The 22,117-nt window shown below is 37.4% G+C and overlaps 1 protein-coding gene and 1 long non-coding RNA gene across 2 annotated transcripts; both read right to left on the bottom strand.

Moving 5' to 3' along the window:
- Positions 1–3,167: 3,167 nt before the first annotated feature.
- LOC134320865 (FYN-binding protein 1) lies at positions 3,168–13,844 on the bottom strand. Its single transcript, XM_063002498.1, has 9 exons — positions 13,768–13,844; positions 13,506–13,665; positions 12,272–12,398; positions 11,951–11,982; positions 10,699–10,768; positions 9,588–9,607; positions 7,779–7,836; positions 5,679–5,756; positions 3,168–3,237 (listed from the first exon to the last, which is right to left on the bottom strand). Exons 2-9 carry the CDS (start codon positions 13,642–13,644, stop codon positions 3,168–3,170), a joined length of 594 nt encoding a protein of 197 aa, XP_062858568.1. The 5' UTR covers positions 13,645–13,665; positions 13,768–13,844.
- Positions 13,845–14,760: 916 nt separating this feature from the next.
- LOC134320180 (uncharacterized) lies at positions 14,761–16,500 on the bottom strand. Its single transcript, XR_010013610.1, has 3 exons — positions 16,425–16,500; positions 15,095–15,123; positions 14,761–14,795 (listed from the first exon to the last, which is right to left on the bottom strand). It is a non-coding gene; the product is annotated as an uncharacterized LOC134320180 (long non-coding RNA).
- Positions 16,501–22,117: the final 5,617 nt, after the last annotated feature.

Genomic DNA, 22,117 nt, shown 5'->3' with positions numbered 1-22,117 from the left:
CATAAATCTGTGATCTGATACACAATCTAGTGCACTATGTACAGAACATTAATGTGTTTGTAACGCGAACAGTTAGCTTAATAGCCCAGTTAGCAGCTCCTAAAAGTTCTGTTATCATCCATATCCTTTGGTGTGTGCAAGAGGTTTTTTATTTCTTTTTTCCCTTCGGAGGTTCTTGCCTTCTTCTTCTTCTTCTTCTTGTTCTTATTACCTCCCTGAAATGAGTTTTTGCAACTTGGGATGTCTGCTTTGTAGTGTGAAACTTTATATTCGTTGTAGAACTACTTTTTGGCGGAAGGTATTGTCAATATTAAAGCATATTTATTATGAAATTCAAGGCTTCTTTGATTTATTTTCTTTCTTTATTGTGTACAAACTGTTGTATAAAAGTAATAGAACACTTGAGGTTGTGTGTTATCGCGAATAACATCATGACTGTGATGATCTACGGCACTCGCCTTCGACTCGTGCCTGCGACCGAATCACAGCCGTGATGTTATTCGCGATAACACACTCCCTCTCGTGTTTTATTGCTTAAATATATATATATATATATATATATATACACACACACACACACCGATCAGCCATTACATTTAAACCATCTCCTTGATTCTACACTCACTGTCCATTTTATCAGCTCCACTTACCATATAAAAGCACTTTGTAGTAATACAATTACTGACTGTAGTCCATCTGTTTCTCTGCATGCTTTGTTAACCCCCTTTCATGCTGTTCTTCAATGATCAGGACTCTCACAGGACCACTACAGAGTAGGTATTATTTGGGTGGTGGATCATTCTCAGCACTGCAGTGACACTGACATGGTGGTGGTGTGTTAGTGTGTGTTGTGCTGGTATGAGTGGATCAGACACAGCAATGCTGATGGAGTTTTAAACACCTCACTGTCACTGCTGGACTGAGAATAGTCCACCAACCAAAAACATCCAGCCAACAGCTCCCCGTGGGCAGAGTCCTGTGACCACTGATGAAGGTCTAGAAGATGACCAACTCAAACAGCAGCAATAGATGAGAGATCGTCTCTGACTTTACATCTACATGGTGGACTAACTAGGTAGGAGTGTCTAATAGAGTGGACAGTGAGTGTACACTGTATTTAAAAACTCTGCAGCGCTGCTGTGTCTGATCCACTCATACCAGCACAACACACACTAACACACCACCACCATGTCATTGTCACTGCAGTGCTGAGAATGATCCACCACCTAAGCAGGGTAAAAAAGCATGTAGAGAAACAGATGGACTACAGTAAATAATTGTAGAACTACAAAGTGTTTCTATATGGTAAGTGGAGCTGATAACATTGACAGTGTGTGTAGAAACAAGGAGGTGGTTTTAATGTTATGGCTGATTAGTGTATATATATATACACTAATTACATAGAATATTTATTCCTATGTGATAAATAATGATCGTCTATTTTTTTTAAACACTGTTTAATCAAGTAGCTTTTTGCATGACTAGTTTTACTCGATACATAAAATGAAAATCACAGATTTGACATGAAAGGTGTACTTCATAACAGATAGCAACATCAAGTGGTTACAAAGCAGGTTTAAGCAGGTAAGGCATACACCACATAGACTTTATTAACAACAGTACATGTATTGTAGTTCTAAAATGCAAATAATACTATTAAAGCACAAACTAAATCAATCCAGCGTTCCTTCATAAGCGATTAGAAGTGTGTGCTGTGAATACTTAGGCTTTTGCACACAAAAGGTACTTAACAAAAGCAGCAAGGAAATAAAATAAATGAACAATCCAACAACAAAAAACAATCCAAACACTTAATAGAAATTACACTTTAGTATTGGTAGAACTATAAAGAGTTAAATGGTTTCTGATTTATTGCACTTTCGTTTTTCTATGTTACAAAATTCGTACTAAAACTGGTGGAAGTGAAAACACCCCAGTAACTGGAAAGCAACAATGCTGTACAATATTTGGCCACGAACATTTCTTCTCACGTAAGACAGGACTGAACGGAAACCCCACCTCTAACCACGTGTGTACCATGTGTTTACCCACGCCTCATTTTTCTACACACCTGACAACATTCCTGCACATCAGCCAGGAGGAAGGGTTCCAGTCAAGTTCTTTTACAATGCGCATTCAGATGAAACAAACCCTATCATGACCTGTCTGATAAGGACCTGATGGGTGCGAGCTGTCCTAAATTCTCCAGAAGTGTCCAAAATATATCATAAATCTATCTAAAGAAGAAAAAAATACAGATACATTTTCAGAAGATGCTTTTATCCAAAGCGACTTACAGTATGTGACAGTATACAGTCTAAGCAATTGAGGGTTAAGGGCCTTTCTCAAAGGCCCAACAGTGGCAACTTGGCAGTGGTGGGGTTTGAACCGGCGACCTTCTTCTTACTAGTCCTGTACCTTAACCACTAGGTTACAACTGCCCATCATGTTAGAATGCATGCTTCACTTACAACAGTTATATACAAAGCTTCTCTGATTCCCCCCCCTTAGCGCATCCAATTGTTCAATTTGCATCGTGCTTCCTCTCTGTCTATGCCGAACCCTGCCCTGACCGAGGAGATCGAAGCTAACCCATATCCCCTCCGAAACATGGGCAGCAGCCGGATGCATTTTTGCCACCCACACATTGATGAGTGTTGTGCCACCTAGCGTTGCATGCAGAGAGACACACCCTAAGGGCACTCTTCCTCATATCTGTGCAGGCGCCTCTAATCAGCCGGCAGAGGTCGTAATCGCATTCTGACAGAGAGAGACCCACATCCGGTTCTTTGTCCCGCCCCCCAACTGAGCAACCGGCCAATCGTTGCTCATACAGCCACTCAGCCTCGAACCGGTAAGGCAGAGCTGGATTCGATACGATGTATTCAGAATCCAGCTCTGGTTGCAGCGTGTCTTTTTACCGCTGCGCCACCTGAGCGGCAAGCTTCTCAGATTTACCCATTTATATAAAATACATATTTGCATTTACCAGACTCTTTTTTCCAAAGAGACTTACAGTACTGTGACAGCATACAATCTAAGCAATTGAGGGTTAAGGGCCGTGCTCATGGGCCCAACAGTTGCAACCTGGCAGAGGTGGGACTTGAACCAGCAACCTTCTGATTACTAGTCCAGTACCTTAACCACTAGACTACAGCTGCCGTCGCTTACCCCATGATGATGTCAGCATACAGATCCGGTGGAGGAAGGATCTGAAAATCTGTGTCCATTTGAGGTCTAAACAAGATTAAAAAAACGAAAAGGTGAGAAAAATTTGGTCGACTGTGGCTTACAACATGAACCGTGCAAAACTAGTCTGACAACATGCCATCCAATTAGTCAGCACAGGAATGCAGGGTTTCTATTTGTAGAATGTGGTGCATGAAAAGTATCAACATCCTGAGAGAACTTACAAGCTGACTGGTTCCACCGTGTGAACTAAAATGGGTTCAAAACAAGAAAATAAAATACGTTAGCAAGCTTAGCAAACAGAATAAATGACCATATTTTAAAGTAAAAGAAACAAAGCACACCAGCACCAAAACCTAATCTTAACTGTGAAACATGGTGGAGGAAGAGTCCTTTTTTTCTTTGTATTTTGTTTATGCCATTTTCCCCCTTTTCTCCCAACGTTTTAGCATGTCCAACTGCCCAGTTGCATCACGCTTCCTCTCCACTAACGCCGATCCCCGCTCTGATTTGAGGAGAACAAATCTAACCCACACCCCCTCCGACACACGGGCAGAAGCCGTATGCATCTTTTCACCTGCACTAGGCGAGTGTTAATGCGGATCAGCCCTGTGTACTGAGAGACACACCGTGATCAACGCACTCCTTCCCTGCCCCTGTGCAGGCACCTCAATTAGCCAGCAGAGGTTGAAGTTGCATCCGTTACGAGGAGACCCTATTTGGCTTACCAACTACCCCACCCCTATATAAACCACAGGCCAATCGTTGTTCATGTGGCCGCTCAGCCCAGCCGGATGGCAGAGCTGAGATTCAATACGATGTATTCGAGATCTCAGCTCCGGTGTGCTAGCGTATGTTTTTACTTCTACGCCACCTGAGCGGCCGAAGAGTCCTTTTTTAAATAAGGTGCTAGACAGCATGCAATTACAAGGGATCTTCAAGACGTTTCCACACTTTTGGTATTTTGGCATTTTCCATATTTTGGTTGGAAACGGTGAGGATGGGAGGAGTAGTAATTGGTCGTGTCTGAGAGACTGAGAGAGAGCTTATAGTCTCGATTTAGTGCCATCTGATTTCCAACTTTTTGGATGCTCAAAGAAGCTTTAAGGGGAAGAAGATTTTCAAGTGATGATGGTGTGAAAGCAGCGGTGCATCAGTGGCTACACGCTTGACCAAAAACATTTTTTGCTGATGGTATTAAAAAGTTAACATAGCATTTGGTTTATAATTCATATCCCCCTTTGTGCAAGTCTGTCTGGCAACTTTTGGAAACATTATTGCCGCTAATAGAGGTTAACCAGTTGTTTAATATAATATGAGGGTTCCTCAAAAAGTTTCTGCACTTTTAAAAACTATTTATTAAGAATTTCAAAAACAAATGACAGCACTTTTCTACATAGTCATGTTTTAGTTGAGCCACTGCGTAGCCACTGATGCACCGCTGCTTTCACACCATCATCACATGAAAATCCCCTTAAAGCTTCTTTGAGTGTCCAAAAAGTTGGAAACAAGATGGCACTAAATCCAGATATAAGCTTTCTCTTGGTCTCTCAGACATGACCAATTACTACTCCTCCTGTCCTCACTGTTTCCAATGAAAATATAAAAGTGCAGAAACTTTTTGAAGATCCCTCGTGGTTTACATTTATTTCCATTCTGGTTGTAAATGATTGCTTGATATTCCCAATAAATACATAAACAATGTTAATCTTTCTTTCTATTTATTTTTATTATGTTTGTACTAATTCAACTGATTTAAATTGAATTGGTAACATTCTTACCTGGTTTTGTTGCAGTGTTTCTGTGATACCCACAAATATGTAGAAAAAAAGACAAAACAAATTCAGATTCCATTTATTAACATTTATATTTATATTTTATAAGCATTATGAGAACTCCCACTTCATCCACAGATAGTAACAGGTAATTTACAATGATCAAGCGTAACATAAGACCACCTTCCTAATATTGTGTTGGTCCCTCTTTTGCAGCCCCATACACAACAAACTGTGATGCACTGTGTATTCTGACACCTTTCTATCAGAACCAGCATTAACTTCTTCAGCAGTTTAAGCTACAGTAGCTCGTCTGTTGGATTGGACCACACGGGCCAGCCTTTGCTCCCCACGTGCATCAATGAGTCTTGGCCACCCATGACCCTGTCGCTGGTTTACCACTGTTCCTTCCTTGGACAACTTTTGAAAGATACTGAACACCCCACAAGAGCTGCAGTTTTGGAGATGCTCTGACCCTATCGTATAGCCATCACAATTTGGCCCTTGTCATACTCGCTCAAATCCTTAAGCTTGCCCATTTTTTCTGCTTCTAACACTTCAACATTAAGGATAAAATGTTCACTTGCTGCCTAATACATCCCACCCACTAACAGGTGCCGTGATGAAGAGATAATCAATGTTATTCACTTCACCTGTCAGTGGTCATAATGTTATGCCTTGTCGGTGTATAAATAAAGCAAAAGAGCTACTTACATTCTGCCGTTGCTTGGTGAAGGCATTTTAGGCTGTGCAAAGAAGGTAGTCAGTTTCTGAAGTGCTTCATTTTTTGCTCTGCACAAATATAGAGGCAGTAAATACATAAATATATGTGCTAAAGAACAACCTTGCAAGCAGAAGCAAGCAATTCAAATAATAAAAACCATGCTACTGTTTCGTTTTAAATAAATAAGCTATAATAAAAGCCTCTAAACATCTTTGCTCCTTTTTAATATACTAGAATATACCATAAAAAGCAATAGTAAAAGCCCCATTTGTCAGACATCACGGATGTACCCAAACCTGCCATAATACCTTCATATTAACAGCAATTACCAGACTTCTAAAACTGCTAAAAATGAAATACAACGCCCTTTTAGGCTGCATCCTAATTCACTAATAATATCTATCTAACACAAGTACTGGATACAATTTGAGCAGTACCCATTCTGCCAGTGATATGCCAGCTGCACCACCAAACCCAAACTGTACACCACATGATTATAAGCCAATATACAATTTTAACAGAAAAAAAAACATGTATGAAGGCACCTACGTATTTTAACTAGTGACTTTGGCTTTACTTTCATGTCACGGCACTATGCCACTATCTGTCTGTTTGTTTGTCTATCTATCTTTTGTCTGTCTGTCTATCTATCTATCTATCTATCTATCTATCTGTCTGTCTGTCTGTCTGTCTGTCTGTCTGTCTGTCTATATATCTGTCTATATATCTGTCTGTCTATCTATCTGTCTGTCTATCTGTCTGTCTTTACATTTACATTTTCGGCATTTAGCGGATGCTTTTATCCAAAGCGACTTACAGTTGTTGACAGTATACAATCTAAGCAATCAAGGGCCCAACAGTGGCAACCTTTTGATTACTAGTCCAGTACCTTAACCACTAAGCTACAACTGCCCTTGTCAACTGTCTGTCTATCTATCTATCTATCTATCTATCTATCTATCTATCTATCTATCTATCTATCTATCTATCTATCTATCTATCTATCTATCTATCTATCTATCTATCTATCTATCTATCTATCTATCTATCTATCTATATGTCTGTCTGTATATATATCTGTCTGTCTATCTATCTGTCTGCCTGTCTATCTATCTATCTATCTATCTATCTATCTATCTATCTATCTATCTATCTATCTATCTATCTATCTATCTATCTATCTATCTATCTATCTATCTATCTATCTATATGTCTGTCTGTCTGTCTGTCTATATATCTGTCTGTCTATCTATCTGTGTGCCTGTCTGTCTGCCTGTCTATCTATCTATCTGTCTGTCTGTCTGTCTGTCTGTCTGTCTATCTATCTATCTATCTATCTATCTATCTATCTATCTATCTATCTATCTATCTATCTATCTATCTATCTATCTATCTATCTATCTATCTATCTATCTATCTATCTGTTTAAAATACTAGAATATACCATAAAAATAAAAAATTTATATAATAAAATTTCTACCAGCTTATAACTGACTTTAGATCAGATTTGTCAGACATGACTGATGTACCCAAACCTGTCATAATACCTAAATGTTAACAGCAATTACCAGACTTCTAAAACTGTCAAAATGAAATACATTGTTATTTTAGGCTGCATCCTAATTCACATACTAAGTACTGGATCCAATTAAAGCACAACCCATTCTGTCAGTGATATGCCAACTGCACTACCAAGCCTGTACACCAAACTGTACACCACCCTGCTTAAAATACTACACAGTGTTAATGGTGCACTCATTTAACATCATATTAGGTGAAATAGTATATGATTTGAGATACAACTCAAATCTTAATCTAATGACAAATAACAATAATAATTACTAGAATGGCTTATTCCCATGTTAGACTCTTTTTCTTCAAATCTGTGGTTCAATAAGCAAAGAAAGAATGAAAAACGTTTGTTTGACATGTTGACATGACCTGTAATCAGAGTTAACCCCTTTCTTAGGGATAAACATTAACTGTTTAGAAAAAAAAAACTGATAAAAATGACATAGGTAAATGTATATAAGCGATGCTAAAAGAGTGTAAAGCAAGTATGTGAAATATCTAAGTTAAGTGGTACTTACTGAACATTATCATGTACATTAGTCTGTGATTGATGGCCTGGAACTTTCACTGATCTCGCTGGAGCACACAAAATAAGACAATTTTAATAAAGAATCACATGATTATAAGCCATTATACAATGTTAACATGTACTGTATGAAGGCACCTATTTTATCTAGTGACTTTGGTTTTGGTTTTACTTATCACACCCACTGCTAACAGGTGCATTAAAGTATTCAAAATATTATATCATAGTTATACTGTCTTTATAGTTATTGATTTGTAAGCAGTGAAACAGTGACAATCTTAGTGGATTGTTTATTAAGTGTTAACAAGTTAGTCCAGCTTTGCCTTTAATTTTTTTAATCTTATAATACTAAAATCCTTTAATAGTCCTTTATAGTCCTTTAATTACATTCAATAATTACAATAGTAATAACATTCAAGTTTAGAACAGTGCACATTTAAAATCATGTCACGTCACTACACCACTATCATCTGTCTGTCTGTCTATCTGTCTGTCTGTCTGTCTGTCTGTCTGTCTGTCTGTCTATCTATCTGTCTGTCTGCCTGTCCGTCCATCTGTCTGTCCATCTACCTACCTACCTGTCTGTCTGCCTGTCCGTCCGTCCGTCTGTCTATCTATCTATCTATCTACCTGTCTGTCTGCCTGCCTGCCCGCCCATCTACCTACCTACCTGTCTGTCTGTCTCTCTGTCTATCTATCTGTCTGTCTATCTATCTGTCTGTCTGTCTGTCTATCTATCTACATACACGTGTTGTTTATCTAAGAAACAATTATAAATTATATTGTTAATGGGTTCTACTAATAAATTACTATCAAACTACTTCATTTAGTAAGTAGAAATAATAACACCACATTAATGACCACATGAGTTCTTAAAAGTGTTTATGATTGACATTGCTGTAGACATCATGGTGAAGAGGTTTCTGAGGCCACCTTACACACATTGCTCCTGGTTTCTCTGGTGATGTAACCAGTAATAATCAGCCTACTTGATATTCTTAATGGTCTTTCCACCAGAATGCTCTAGCAAACCTTGTAACCTTGTAGCACCTTTCTAAGAGAATGTTTAATAAGAAATAATCTTAGATTCTATGTTTTGTATTCTCCAAAAAAAAGCATTAATGTAGAAATTTAGTGCTGTTTTGTTGACCAAGGCAGGATGCACAAAGTACTAAATGAATGAGCTGGTAATTTTTGTAAGGATTGTACTGAGGTACAGTGGTAGTCTAGGGAGTAGAGCTTTGGGCTATCAGGAAGAAGATTGTCGGCTCTGCTAAGCAGCCAATGTTGGGCCCTTGAACAAGGCCTTTAAGCCTGTTGACCCTGTGCTCTGTCCCAGACTTCCAAACAAGCTGGGATATCGGAAAAAATTATTAATTGTACTATACACGTTTATATGTATTTATGACAAATAAAGGCATTCTTCATTATTCTACTTTTCTTGAAATAGATTTCTTTTCATAGAGAGTCAGTACTAAAGAAACATTTCTGAAGTTGACTTTATTTCCTCCTCTCATTCTTTGTTGATGTATCATACAAGGATCAGATCAGATCATGCCCCATTTTGTCATGTGAGGCATTTGCTACAACTGATTTCCTGTAAGAACTCATTTTTCTTCATCACTGGTTGCGTCCTGAACCACAACCTACAAAGACGTTTTAAGTGAAGAATGTGGGGTAAGATTTTTTTAGCATGCGCCACAACTACATACTTGCTATTTATAACCATTCTAATCCTTTTACTTAAATCTGTGTGACTCATGAAGTCAGAAATCTATAATGTAAATCATGTACGACTCACCTGCTGCTGAGAAAGCTGGCCTGTGGTTCAGTTCGGTGGGAAATAGAAAGGAGGAAAGGTCATTAATAAACAGACATTATGATGGAAGAAATATTAGGTATACAATAAGCACAACCACCATCCGGCATCTCTATGGACAACCACCAACAGTAAAATAGGCCATACTAGAAAGCTACTAGTACCAGTGGTGCCAATCTAGAACTTTTTCGGTCAAACCTGACAACTACTGTCAACTGAAGGCATCAAAATATATCATAGTCATAGCCTCACTGGACCAAGGACTCTATGTTTTACTAAAGAAAAATCTTGCCCATCAACGCTATGCTAAAAATGTGTTTTAACTTTGTTGCAACAGTCCTAGAAAGTTCAATTTAAATGTCAACATGCACAGGCCAAGCTCTAATAATAAATAGCTTTTTTAGTTTGGTGTGAAAGAACTTAATTAACCTGCACAGAACCCTGACCTCAACACCATCAAACATTGTTAGAATAATGATTTATAACATAGACTGTTAGCTAGGTCTCACTGAGCAAAACATCAGATCCAACGTCTTGAAACTAAATCCTAAATATAAATATACATTGATCAGCATAACATTATGACCACCTTCCCCTAAAGGTGTGCTGTGGTATCTGGCACCAAGATGTTAGCAGCAGATCCTTTAACTCATGTAATTTGTGAGTTGGGGCCTCCATGGATCGGACTTGTTTGTCCAGCACATCCCACAAATGCTCCATTAGATTTGGAGGCCAAGTCAACACCTCAAACTCATTGTTGTGCTCCTTAAACCATTCCTGGATTATTTTTGCTTTGTGGCAGGGCGCATTATCCTGCTGAAAGAGGCCACAGTCATTAGGGAATACCGTTTCCAAGAAAGGGTGTACATGGTCTGCAACAATGCTTAGGTTGGTGGTACATGTCAAAGTAACATCCACATGGATGGCAGGACCCAAGGTTTCCCAGCAGAACATTACCCAAAGCATCACACTGTCTCCGCCGGCTTGGCTTGTCCCATGGTGCATCCTGGTGCCATGTGTTCCCCAGGTAAGTGACGCACTAATACTGTGTTTTATTATATTACAAAGACACACTCACACACAGTATACTTACAATTCTGTGTCAATTGTTGGATGAAATTGTGTGTCATCATCCTCAGCCCACTCCTCACTATCGTCCTCAACTAAGGATGAAAAACACACATTTTGTTGGTACACATTACCCTCTCAAATCTTACACTTCCATTACATCTATCTATGATTTTAATTAAGGTATGTACTGTGTGTATTCTGTATAGATGTTTTTATACAGTATATACACAGTATATGTATGTACAATGTACAGTATATATACACAATGGAAACTATTCCTACTCCCTTGACTTTTTGCATACTTTATTATATTATATTGTGCATTTGTTTATTATCATAATTATTATAATGTTAAAGTGAAAACTTTTTTCTTTATAATTTTCTTAATAATTGTTATTATAATTATAGTGAACCAATCCTATTAATTACACTTTTTAATAATTTGTGAACTGGGAATACTAATTGCAGTTTTACAAATGGAATGTTTGCTCATTCCTGCTCGATACAAGACTTAAACTGCTCACCAGTCTGTGGCTATTTATAATTTGCTATACATTTTTAATATGAGAAAGACCTGGACTGAGGGCAAAGCATTTAAGCACACACACTCTGTGTCTACAAGGCCATACTGTTGTAGCTTGTAAAGAATAAGTTATTGCATTATGTCGCTGAACTAACCATGGTATGTGCCCCCATGCCATCAAGGATGTCAAGGTTTTTGCACCTTTAGCTGCATGATAACAGTCTGGTTAGTCCATTTCATCTTTAACACAGATACAGCACGCATTTCTTTTGTCTGTCAGTATGTCTAAGTTGAGCTTAAGAGAAGTTCATACTAGCATAAAGAGTTTCAGGTTGCGTTTCTTCATGCAGTGGCTCAATGCAGTGCCATCTGAGGGCATCTCTTTCATCAATCTTTTTATAATATTATGTATGGTAGATGGTGAAAGACCAAAATTATTGTAAATCTATCTAATCTATAAACTTTTTTGCCTCTGTCCCAACTTTTCCAACTGTGTTTGAACAATACTGCGGGAAACAAGTTCTAAATGTGTTTATATTTATAAAATGCAATGAAGTTGGTCTGTGAAAACTCTCTTAATCTCTTAATTTCAGCTCTGTCAGTTATATAATGGTTCATGAGAATTAACAAATCACCAATGCATGTGTTTATTTCATTTTACAAAATATATCAGCTGTCCTGAACATGAGGTTTGCAAATAATAAATGTTAAAATATTATTTATAAAAAGGATCTTAACAAAATGTACTTACAGCTCTCTTGGTAGGTAAAATGGTTTGGAGATCTGTAAACGTAAAATCATATAACAAAATGAACACCAGAAATCACTGTAGAATTGTTAATGTACAGTATAAGTGTAACAGGCCCACCAGCCATATGGACCAGACGGGGGCATAAAATACTGAAATGGCACTTCAAGGCAGTCTCTACCTGGCACCTTTGTGGGGAAGCGCTCTCCACCCCGTTACAATAAGAAAAATTCAAATATTCCAGTACTGCACTAGCGTGTGATTTATTTTTTACAGTTTTAATTTATTTGCCACCAACAGGCTTCAGTAATGTTAGTATGTTACCTGCCATCTGTAACCTCAGTGTCTGTGATGCCAACGTTGTTGATTTTATTTGTAGATTTAGCTTTTTTCCCCATTACCAGCATCTCTTGGATATCGAGCTTCAAATTCTCCACCGGAATATAACCATCTGAAACAATAATGTGCCACAGAAGATATAGTGTTGCTTTTAGATATACTCTTTACATTTCTAAAAAAATGTAATGTTTAAACAATTATTAACTGATGCATTTACAAAGAAAATCCTTTAAATGTTTTACTAGCTAACAATTGTATTTTGAAAATATAAACATTAAGTGTAGAAAGAGCCTGTTATTGTCTTGACAGCGCTTTGATGACAGCATATGGCTCTCTAGAATCCAACCTATGCCTCCACATTAATGGTACCATCATACTGTAAATATGTAAGTCACCCTTGCTGTAGGCAGTGATACCACTGTCATACCAAAACCGATGTTGGCTTTTGCTGATAACAGTCTGGATGGTCCTTTTTCTCTTTGTCTGCATTTGTTATAATGCTGTAATAATATAATGCATAATATAATGTAATATGTGGACACATATTTCTACTGTCTTTCTACTGTCCATATTAATTTAGACTGGGGATAGAGAATTTCTGTCTGGCTTTGTTTTTCAATACAAAGTTGCATTTCTTGATGCAGTGGCGTACTGTGTCAAGTGACAACAGTTTTCCAAAGTACTCCCAAGTCCATATTTATCACAGTAGCCTGACAGCAATGCCGGCCAAGGCAATTTGTTTCTGGTCTTGCATAAGGTTTTTTTTTTTTTTTTTTGTGTCTGTGTAGATGTCTGGCTGGCTGACAACACTGCTGAAATACCAGAATCTCAGTGGTGGTGGAATAGCTTAACAGACTGCTGCACTACCAAAGCATCCTATTTTTTTTTTATTATTACAATTCCTAAAAAGGATTACAGACTAGAAAATGCCCACTCCAAAACATTTGAGGTCGATGAGCTTTTCTTTATACCAGCCAGTGGTGAATTTTCAGAGAGAGCAATGAACACGTATTGAGAATCACACTATTCTCTCATCCGTAACTTCAGAGTCAAACTGACGGTACTGTGACCCAGGTCTGAGCCACTCAAATAAGTATTATTATTATTTTCTTCTCATTCATATTTATGTAATAATTTATTCATATACTGATCTACTGAGACATGATGCAGTTGTGTTAAAGTGAATATTAAACATGTTACATGTTCTTGATAAACTCACATGTTTTGGTACAGTCTCTGGCCAGCCATTTTCCTTTTGGACAGTCTGTGGTGCAGATGATATCAAGAACCTCTCCTGATTTCACTGCAAGGTCATCTTTACGACCCTTGCAGCTTTCAATCACTTCAGCCTGGTACATTACTTCCTCATCACCTGTGATCTACAGAGGAAATAATAAACACACACACACAGTGGGTCATGTGTACAAAACCTGGAAAACTACTGGAAATATAAAATAAACTAAAATAATTATAATTTCCACCTTAAATTTGTTCCTAAGTTCATTTTCCTTCTTTTCCTTCTCTTTCTGTTCCTTCTTTCCCCTCTCTTTTTCTTTGATTTCCTTTTTGTCCTTTTCCTTCTCTTTAAGCTCCTTTTCCTTTTCTTTTTCCTTCTCTTTAAGCTCCTTCTTTTCTTTTTCCTTCTCTTTAAGCTCCTTTTCCTTTTCTTTTTTCTTTTCTTTTTGTTCCTTCTTCTCCTTTTCCTTAAAAGTCTTCTTTTCTTTCTGCTTTTGTTTTTCTTTTGTCTTCAGATCATTTTCATCCGATACAGAGAGCTTTCTGTAAAATATAAATTAGATTTAAATTAGACAAAAAAGCATTATGTGTTATATACGACAACGTATTAAGGCCACTTTAAAGAAGGGGGGGCGTGGGTTAGCTTTGTTCTCCTTATCAGAGCAGGGATCGGCATTGGTGAAGAGGAAACAATCGGGCAATTGGACGCGCTAAAAAGGGAGAAAAAGGGGAGAAAATGCATAAAGAAAATATATAAAGAAATCCCCAATCTCATGGCACATCAGCAGCAGTTTGTTATTAGCGTAAGGATGCTGAAACGGCTTTGCAATAAACTTTGATAAAAGAACAGTTCTTCAACCGAGCCTGATGGACTCGTTTGATAAACAGTATAAATGGTTGCATTGACAGGTTTAGTCATCATGTCATGTGGACAGAAGCGTACAATACAAAAACGACCCCAAAAAAGTAATTGGATAACCACAGTGGAGGCTGCCCTCAGCGACTGCATGCCGATTCAGGTACTGAGACCCGTGCTTCTCTGAACTGACAAGCCTACGATGGCTGCACACTCTTTGGCCAACAATACTTTATTTGCATAATCATTTGGACTTTAATCTCGAAATCAAAACTTAGAAATAGTTTTTTACAGTGGCCCTAATACGCTGTCGTACTTATAGGGTATGAGGATTAGCAAAAAATAACTAAATGCTACAGTTAAGGAAAAAATAAAAACATACTTAGAAAATAAGGATTTTCTGGGAATCTCTTCAGGCTGAAAATAAACATAGAAAGTTATGTTATTATGTAATTAAATAAAAAAAAATGAAATGATGATATATATATATATATATATATATATACTGTATATATATATATATCTATATATCTATATATATATATATATATATATATATATATATATATATATATATATATATATATATATTGGTTTTAACACTCTTAGTGTTACAACTTAGTGATCCAATAAGTTTGACACATCTTCAGATCTTAAGCAAATCTAGCTGGCTAGTTAGCTTAACTGATACATTTAAAGAAAAAAAAAAGACTTACCCCAACAGATCTATCATCTGAATATGGATCTACAAATCAAAAAGAAATAATTAAGTAATGATTATTAGAAATCTAGATACTTCTATGTTGGTGAGCATAAAATGGAACAAGCTCATATTTTATTCAACTGCCTAAACAAGATCATGTATAAATCTATAAACCTCAGTTTTGTAAAATGCAATAAAAAATTCTCTTGACTCTTCATTTAATTGCTAAAAGTGGAAAGAAAATCAATTCTATCAACTTTATTTGCTTAATGTTCCTCATTGTTCCTATTGATGAGACTTTTAAATGGTTTGGGAACTGAGGATCCTAATTGTTACAGTTCTGCAAGTGGTATTTTTGTCCATTCTTGCTTGATGCGAGACTCCAGCGGCTCTGATACACAATACATTTTTAATAGAAGACAAATCTGGTCTGCAGACAGGCCTGTCAAGCACATACACTCTATGTCTATGAAGCCACACTGTTGTAGCTTGTACAGAATGAGGCCTGGCATCGTCTTGCTGAAATAATCATGTACTTAGGGATTATTAGGGAAAAGACGTCGCCTTATGGCAGCATGTGTCTCGTTACAATCCCAATATAAGCTTCTGTGTCAATGGTATATTCACAAATATTCAAGTCACTCATGCAATGGTTACTGATGCACCCCCATACTATAACATATGTTGGCTTTGGCACCTTGCAGTGATATCAGTCTGGATTATTTTTGGCACAAAAAACTTGACATCCATTTCCCCTGAAAACAAGCTGAATCGTGGACTCATCTGACCACAGCACGTTTCCACTGCTAAGCCATTGTGGCTTTATTTATCACAGCAGCATGATGGTGCAATGCCATCTCAGAGCTCAACAGTCACACATATTCAACTTGTTTCCATCTTTGCCAAGATTACCTGAATCTTTTTACAACTTTATGAACAGTAGATGGTGAAAGACTAAATTATTTGCAATCTTGCATTTTTTTTACCTAATTGGCAATCCTCTCCTGAAGTCTGACACAAAGTGATGAGCCACAACCTACCATTGCTTGTAAAGACTGATCCTTTGGTGGATCCTCATTTTATATCCAATCATGTTTCCCTCACCTGTTACCAATTCACCTGCTTATTATGGAAGACTGTAACTTGAATATTCAATAAACTTTTCATTCTTATTTTGTCTCTGTTCCAACTTGTTGCAGGCAAAATACAAAATACAGTTAAGTTGATCAGTAGTTAAGTTTTACTGAGGTAAAGAAAATTCAGAATTGAGATCTTTGTAAAGAATCTAAATGATAAAACCAGAGCCTAATGATGTAAAATGATCAAATACAGCATTTTCATACTCAGTGGAGATCCTTTGCCTTTTAGTTTCTTATGGAGTTTAGACTTCTTTTGGGATAATAGGTCATCTGGCTTAGGACTGGTGTGGTTTATCTCCTGTTTTCTGTGGAAATTCCAAAATACCATACTTGAAACAGATAGTGGTTTTGATTTGTAGAACACACATGTGCAATCTAGCATGTTTAAATAATACAGCAAGTATCAGTGAATTTACCCTTCAATAATTAATTATAAATCACCATAAAGATTTACCCAGCTGGAGATGAGGACATTTGGCTAACAGGAGAGTCTGGTACTGAACGTGGAAATCTAGCTGCCATTGCACTTGGTAGCCTTGAATCTGTCGAGTCCACATTTGGAAAGTAATGCTCGGGAACGGACTGTTCTGGTAGTTCTTCCTCATAAACTGACATGTCAGGACTTCCATACTCTGGAGTTTCTGCTTGTGAATCCCAGAATGTTGTATTCTCAGATTTGGAAAAATCAAAGTTAAAATCTTCTGGAGCCGGGATAACAAAGTCTGCAATAATGTTGGAGAAACCACACAAGATCAGTTTTAAATAGTGTCAAAAATATAAGAGAGCTAAGGGAATGCAAAAGTAAGACAAAACACACAAACACACACAATATACTAGATTAGCCATAAAATTAAAACCACCTCCTTGTTTCTACACACACTGTTCATTACTACTTTGTAGTTCTCCAATTACTGACTGTAGTCCATCTGTTTCTCTGCATACGTTGTTAGCCCCCTTTCATGCTGTTCTTTAATGGTCAGGACTATCCCAGGACCACTACAGAGCAGTGACACTGACATGGTGGTGGTGTGTTAGTGTTTGTTGTGCTGGTATGAGTGGATAAGACACAGCAGTGCTGCTGGAGTTTTTTAACACCTCACTGTCCCTGCTGAACTGAGAATACTCCACCGATCAAAAATATATCCAGCCAACAGCAACCCATAGGCAGTGTCCTGTGACCACTGATGAAGGTCTAGAAGATGGCCAACTCAAACAGCAGCAATAGATGAGAGATCGTCTCTGACTTCACATCTACAAGGTGGATCAACTAGGTAGGAGTGTCTAATAGAGTGGATAGTGAGTGGACACGGTATTTAAAAACTCCAGCAGTGCTGCTGTGTCTGATGCACTCATACCAGCACAACACACCACCACCATGTCATTGCTGAGAATCATCCACCACCTAAATAATACCTGCTCTGTGGCGGTCCTGCCATTAAAGAAAACAGTGAAAGCAGGCTAAAAAGGTATGTAGAGAAACAGATGGAATACAGTCAGTAATTGTAGAACTACAAAGTGCTTCTATATGGTAAGTGGAGCTGATAAAATGGACAGTGAGTGTAGAAACAAGAAGGTGGTGTATATATATATACAGTATATATATATATATATATATATATATATATACACCATTACTAGGGCAAGCAGTAGCCTAGTGGTTAGGGTACTGGATTAGTAATCCGTAGGTCACTGGTTCAAGTCCCACCACTGCCAGGTTGCTGCTGCTGGGCCCTTGAGCAAGGCCCTTAACCCTAAATTGCTCAGATTGTATACTGCAATAGTACTGTAAGTCGCTTTGTATAAAGGCGTCTGCTAAATGCTGAAAATGTCAATGTACTGTATTTATTCTAACCCCTTTTACATATAATTATGCCTCTATTACTAAATTATTCTCAAAAATAGTGAATATCAACCCCAAAGTCCTACAGTTATATTTTTCAACTATCCCAATTTTCCCTAAAATTCCACAACACTCCATAATGTGTTTTAATAAGCCCTGCAATCAGGCTAACTTCATTTTTACTTTATTGTTTGACAGTGCCTGCTCTCGTTATTATTTTTTATGAAGGTATTGATTAAGGTGTTTGTTTTTTCATTAGCAATCAAAGGGTAACATTGTACAGTTTGAGTGAAATGTATTTATGTTCACAGGCAGAATGCCAATCCTTTACAAACACATACTCACACATGTGATATGCCACTTACACTAAGGGGCAAAGCCAATCAACCTTCTGGTATTTTTGGGAGATGGGAGGTGGGGGGACCAAATTAGTAAGTGGAAACCCACACAGACTCCTAAAATATGCTTAACTCTTTACAGACATTGACCAAATTTGAGCTTTAAACCCCAGATTGCTGTGCAAGACATATTTGACCAGGTATATTAGATTACTAATCATAAATCTATGCAAGGTGAAGGGTTTCTGTTTCACAGTAAGAAAGGAACTGTGGTTAAATTGTGTATCATTAAATACATGCGTGTTGCAATAATTTTTGATACTTTGGACTTTACTTTGGTTCACTGATGATTAATTTATTGTGTTCATTTTATGTTTCAGTATGAATGAAAAAAATGAATAAAAATGAAAGTTGGTTTAGTTAATACTTGAGTTTTTTGACTCACACCAAAGCATATAAGAAGTATATACATTATAAACTGATTGTTACCATCACTGGTCATTATATGGTGAGTAACTAGACCAGCTTTGTTAAACTAAGTGCTTCGTGTAAGTGTATGTAAATGTGTGTGCAGTGTACATTGCCAATAGTGAATTCATACATCTGAATGTGAAATTCCAGTTAAGCCTCTTATGATGTTCACATGCCAAGTTTCACTTTCATAGATACTCGAATTGAATAATCATTCCTGCTCATGTAGAGGGTTTGAATTTCTGATAAGTCAAGCACAAAAAGGCATTGTTGAACTGTTCTTTTTTTGTGATCTCATGCATGTTTGTGCTCGAACATGTTCTTTTTTTCATCAGCAACCCTTACACACTTATTTTTAACATTGCTAAAGAACTGAGTTTAGAAAATCAATCCCAACCTTTAGCATGAAGCTGAAGAAACAAAGATTAAAGTTCCTTTTTACAGTGCACATTCTCAATCCACAGTGGAAGGTTGCCAAGTTGACTTTGTAAGCCCTTTATTTAAGGTAAATCCAAAATTTAGAGCTTGCAAGCAGTGTACTGGCTGATATTTTATACATTATAACTCCTACTTAAATATCAATTATTCCTTACAAATGTAGCAGCATTGTTCATCAGCTGGGAGGCTGGATTATATGGTGTTCACGTATTTTACATTTGTGCTTTTTATTGTTTGCTGGTATTGAGGCAGCTTACCTTGCGAACAACCGATTCAGACAGTTTGGCAATGTAAAAAAGCTAGCCATAGCCAAAATATAAAGTCATTTCCACATATTATAATGTTTAGCTTGACCACTAGCTCCAAATGGTACATTTCTAATGTAGTGGTGGCTTAAAGTAATCAAGAAAAGGAAATACAAGTTGAGGTGCATGTACCATTGTTCTCCAAAGGCGGAGTTGGTAGAATGGGGGTCAGCATAGCTGTGGGTTTTAGCGGTGATTTTCCTGTAGTGAGATCAGTGTCAGGTACAGCTGCACGGGGCACTTTGGGAGGAGGTGGCGGGGGAGTTAACGGTCTCTGAATAGGTACAGTTTTCGGAACTGGTAAAGTGTTCGCTAAAGAGAGAAGAAGAAAAAGGGTTAACATGTGGGATAGTCAGGTCAACCAGTAGAGTTCTAATACAAGCCAAATTTAATATTCTTGTAATGTCTTTTAGTTTCACATCATTCTTCATTATAAGTGTTTCAGAATAACTACTCTAATAAAAAGACTGGCTAGTGATTTTCTAAATTGCTGATCACTAAGCTTACATGTTTACCTGCAAAACCATTCAAATCATGTCTGATTTGCTTAAGTAACCCAACCAATTAGTCAGTAATAGTTCAAACAAACAGCTTGTAAATCCTTTGAATCCTGCTGTAATACTCATGACATGTGATCTGATTATTGTTAACATTAATTAAATTAAATTAATAACACACAAACAGATGTAATACTCATGACCATGAAATGATTGCTAAAGTATACAATTGTTTATGTGTCTAAAATAAGAAAAATATTGAAAAAAAATTGATGTTTTTGTGGATAGATAAGGCATAAGTTTTTAGGGGGTGAGGTTTGGGTGAGCACATAAATACTGAAACTTTATTTAACATGAGCAGCATGACGAAAGGCCTGGATGGCTCTATTCATTAAAGAAACAATTCAGTTATTCATCGTCAGTAATGCCGTTACCCTAATCAAGGTCACTTTGGGTCCAGTGGCACCCGAAAACAAAGAAAAAGGCAGGGCAGGTTACCAATCCATTGCAGAACAACATACACTAATACATTTGATCACTGATCAGCAATAACATTAAAACCACCTCCTTGTTTCTACACTCACTGTCCATTTTATCAGCTCCACTTACCATATAGAAGCACTTTGTAGTTCTACAATTACTGACTGTAGTCCATCTGTTTCTCTACATAGCTTTTTAGCCTGCTTTCACCCTGTTCTTCAATGGTCAGGACCCCCACAGGACCACCACAAAGCAGGTATTATTTGGGTGGTGGATCATTCTCAGCACTGCAGTGACACTGACATGGTGGTGGTGTGTTAGTGTGTGTTGTGCTAATATGAGTGGATCCGAAAAAGCAGTGCTGCTGGAGATTTTAAATATTGTGTCCACTCACTGTCCACTCTATTAGACACTCCTACCTAGTTGGTCTACCTTGTAGAAGTAAAGTCAGAGACGATCGCTCATCTATTGCTGCTGTTTGAGTTGGTAATCTTCTAGACCTTCATCAGTGGTAACAGGACGCTGGCTATGGGGCACTGTTGGTTGGATATTTTTGGTTGGTGGACTATTCTCAGTCCAGCAGGGACAGTGAGGTGTTTAAAAACAGGGAGAGTCCTGACCATTGAAGAACAGCATAAAAGGGGGATAACAAAGCATGCAGAGAAACAGATGGACTACAGTCAGTAATTGTAGAACAAAAAGTGCTTCTATATGGTAAGTGGAGCCCATAAAATGGACAATGTGTGTAGAAACAAGGAGATTTTAATGCTATGGCTGATCGGTGTACTTTAGTACTGTATGTTACAGGCATTACATTCAAAATGTTAATTAAGTAGTTCATTGAAACATGACAAGAAACAAACAAATCACAAATGTTCAAACCTCTTTGGAAATGTGGTTTGTAAATCAAGAAACAAAATTAAATGAGGATTTCTTATCAGACACAAACTGCTGGAAACCACTTCAGCCCTCATACTAGATCTCTTATTCTTAAACTTAATGTATTATTTATTAATACATTTTAGATTAAAGCAGCTCTTGTGGAGGACTAAAAATATTTCTCTACCACTCACTCATTCTGGTTTTCAGTGGCACTAGGCAATCACAATGACATTTGTTGGATGCTTTACATACCACACCGCCCCACCTCAAGAGATGTAGGGTTTTAACAGTGACTCAAAATTTGTTCAAGACTGCTGCTAATATTTATGGGTTACTGGAAACATTACTGTTGGTTCTACAGCCCTGCACATTGCTATATTAACACAATTGCAGTTGAATACAACAGTAACAGAGTTCAAGCATTACTACTAGTTTATTAGACACTAGTTTTAATAGACAGATAGACTTGTGCAGTGTATGTAAACGTTTAACTACCAGCATAAACCTGTTGGTCTAACAAGCCTTACTGTGTAATGGCAGCAACATTACATACAGCATCATATGCTAAAATGCTATGCTAAAAATACACCAATCAACCATAACATTAAAACCACCTCCTTGTTTCTACATTCACTGTCCATTTTAT

The sequence above is a fragment of the Trichomycterus rosablanca genome, chromosome 9 (genome assembly GCF_030014385.1).
Source record: "Trichomycterus rosablanca isolate fTriRos1 chromosome 9, fTriRos1.hap1, whole genome shotgun sequence".
Taxonomy (NCBI): domain Eukaryota; kingdom Metazoa; phylum Chordata; class Actinopteri; order Siluriformes; family Trichomycteridae; genus Trichomycterus; species Trichomycterus rosablanca.
This window is presented reverse-complemented; position numbering and strand designations above follow the sequence as displayed.

Coding starts and splice junctions, on each gene's coding strand:
- LOC134320865 (XM_063002498.1), bottom strand. CDS start 13,644: ATGTACCAGGCTGAAGTGATTGAAAGCTGCAAGGGTCGTAAAGATGAC. Junction 9,608..10,698: donor CCAACAATTGACACAGAATT/GTAAGTATACTG, acceptor ACTGAACCACAG/GCCAGCTTTCTCAGCAGCAG. Junction 7,837..9,587: donor GCCAGCTTTCTCAGCAGCAG/GTGAGTCGTACA, acceptor TGTGTGCTCCAG/CGAGATCAGTGAAAGTTCCA.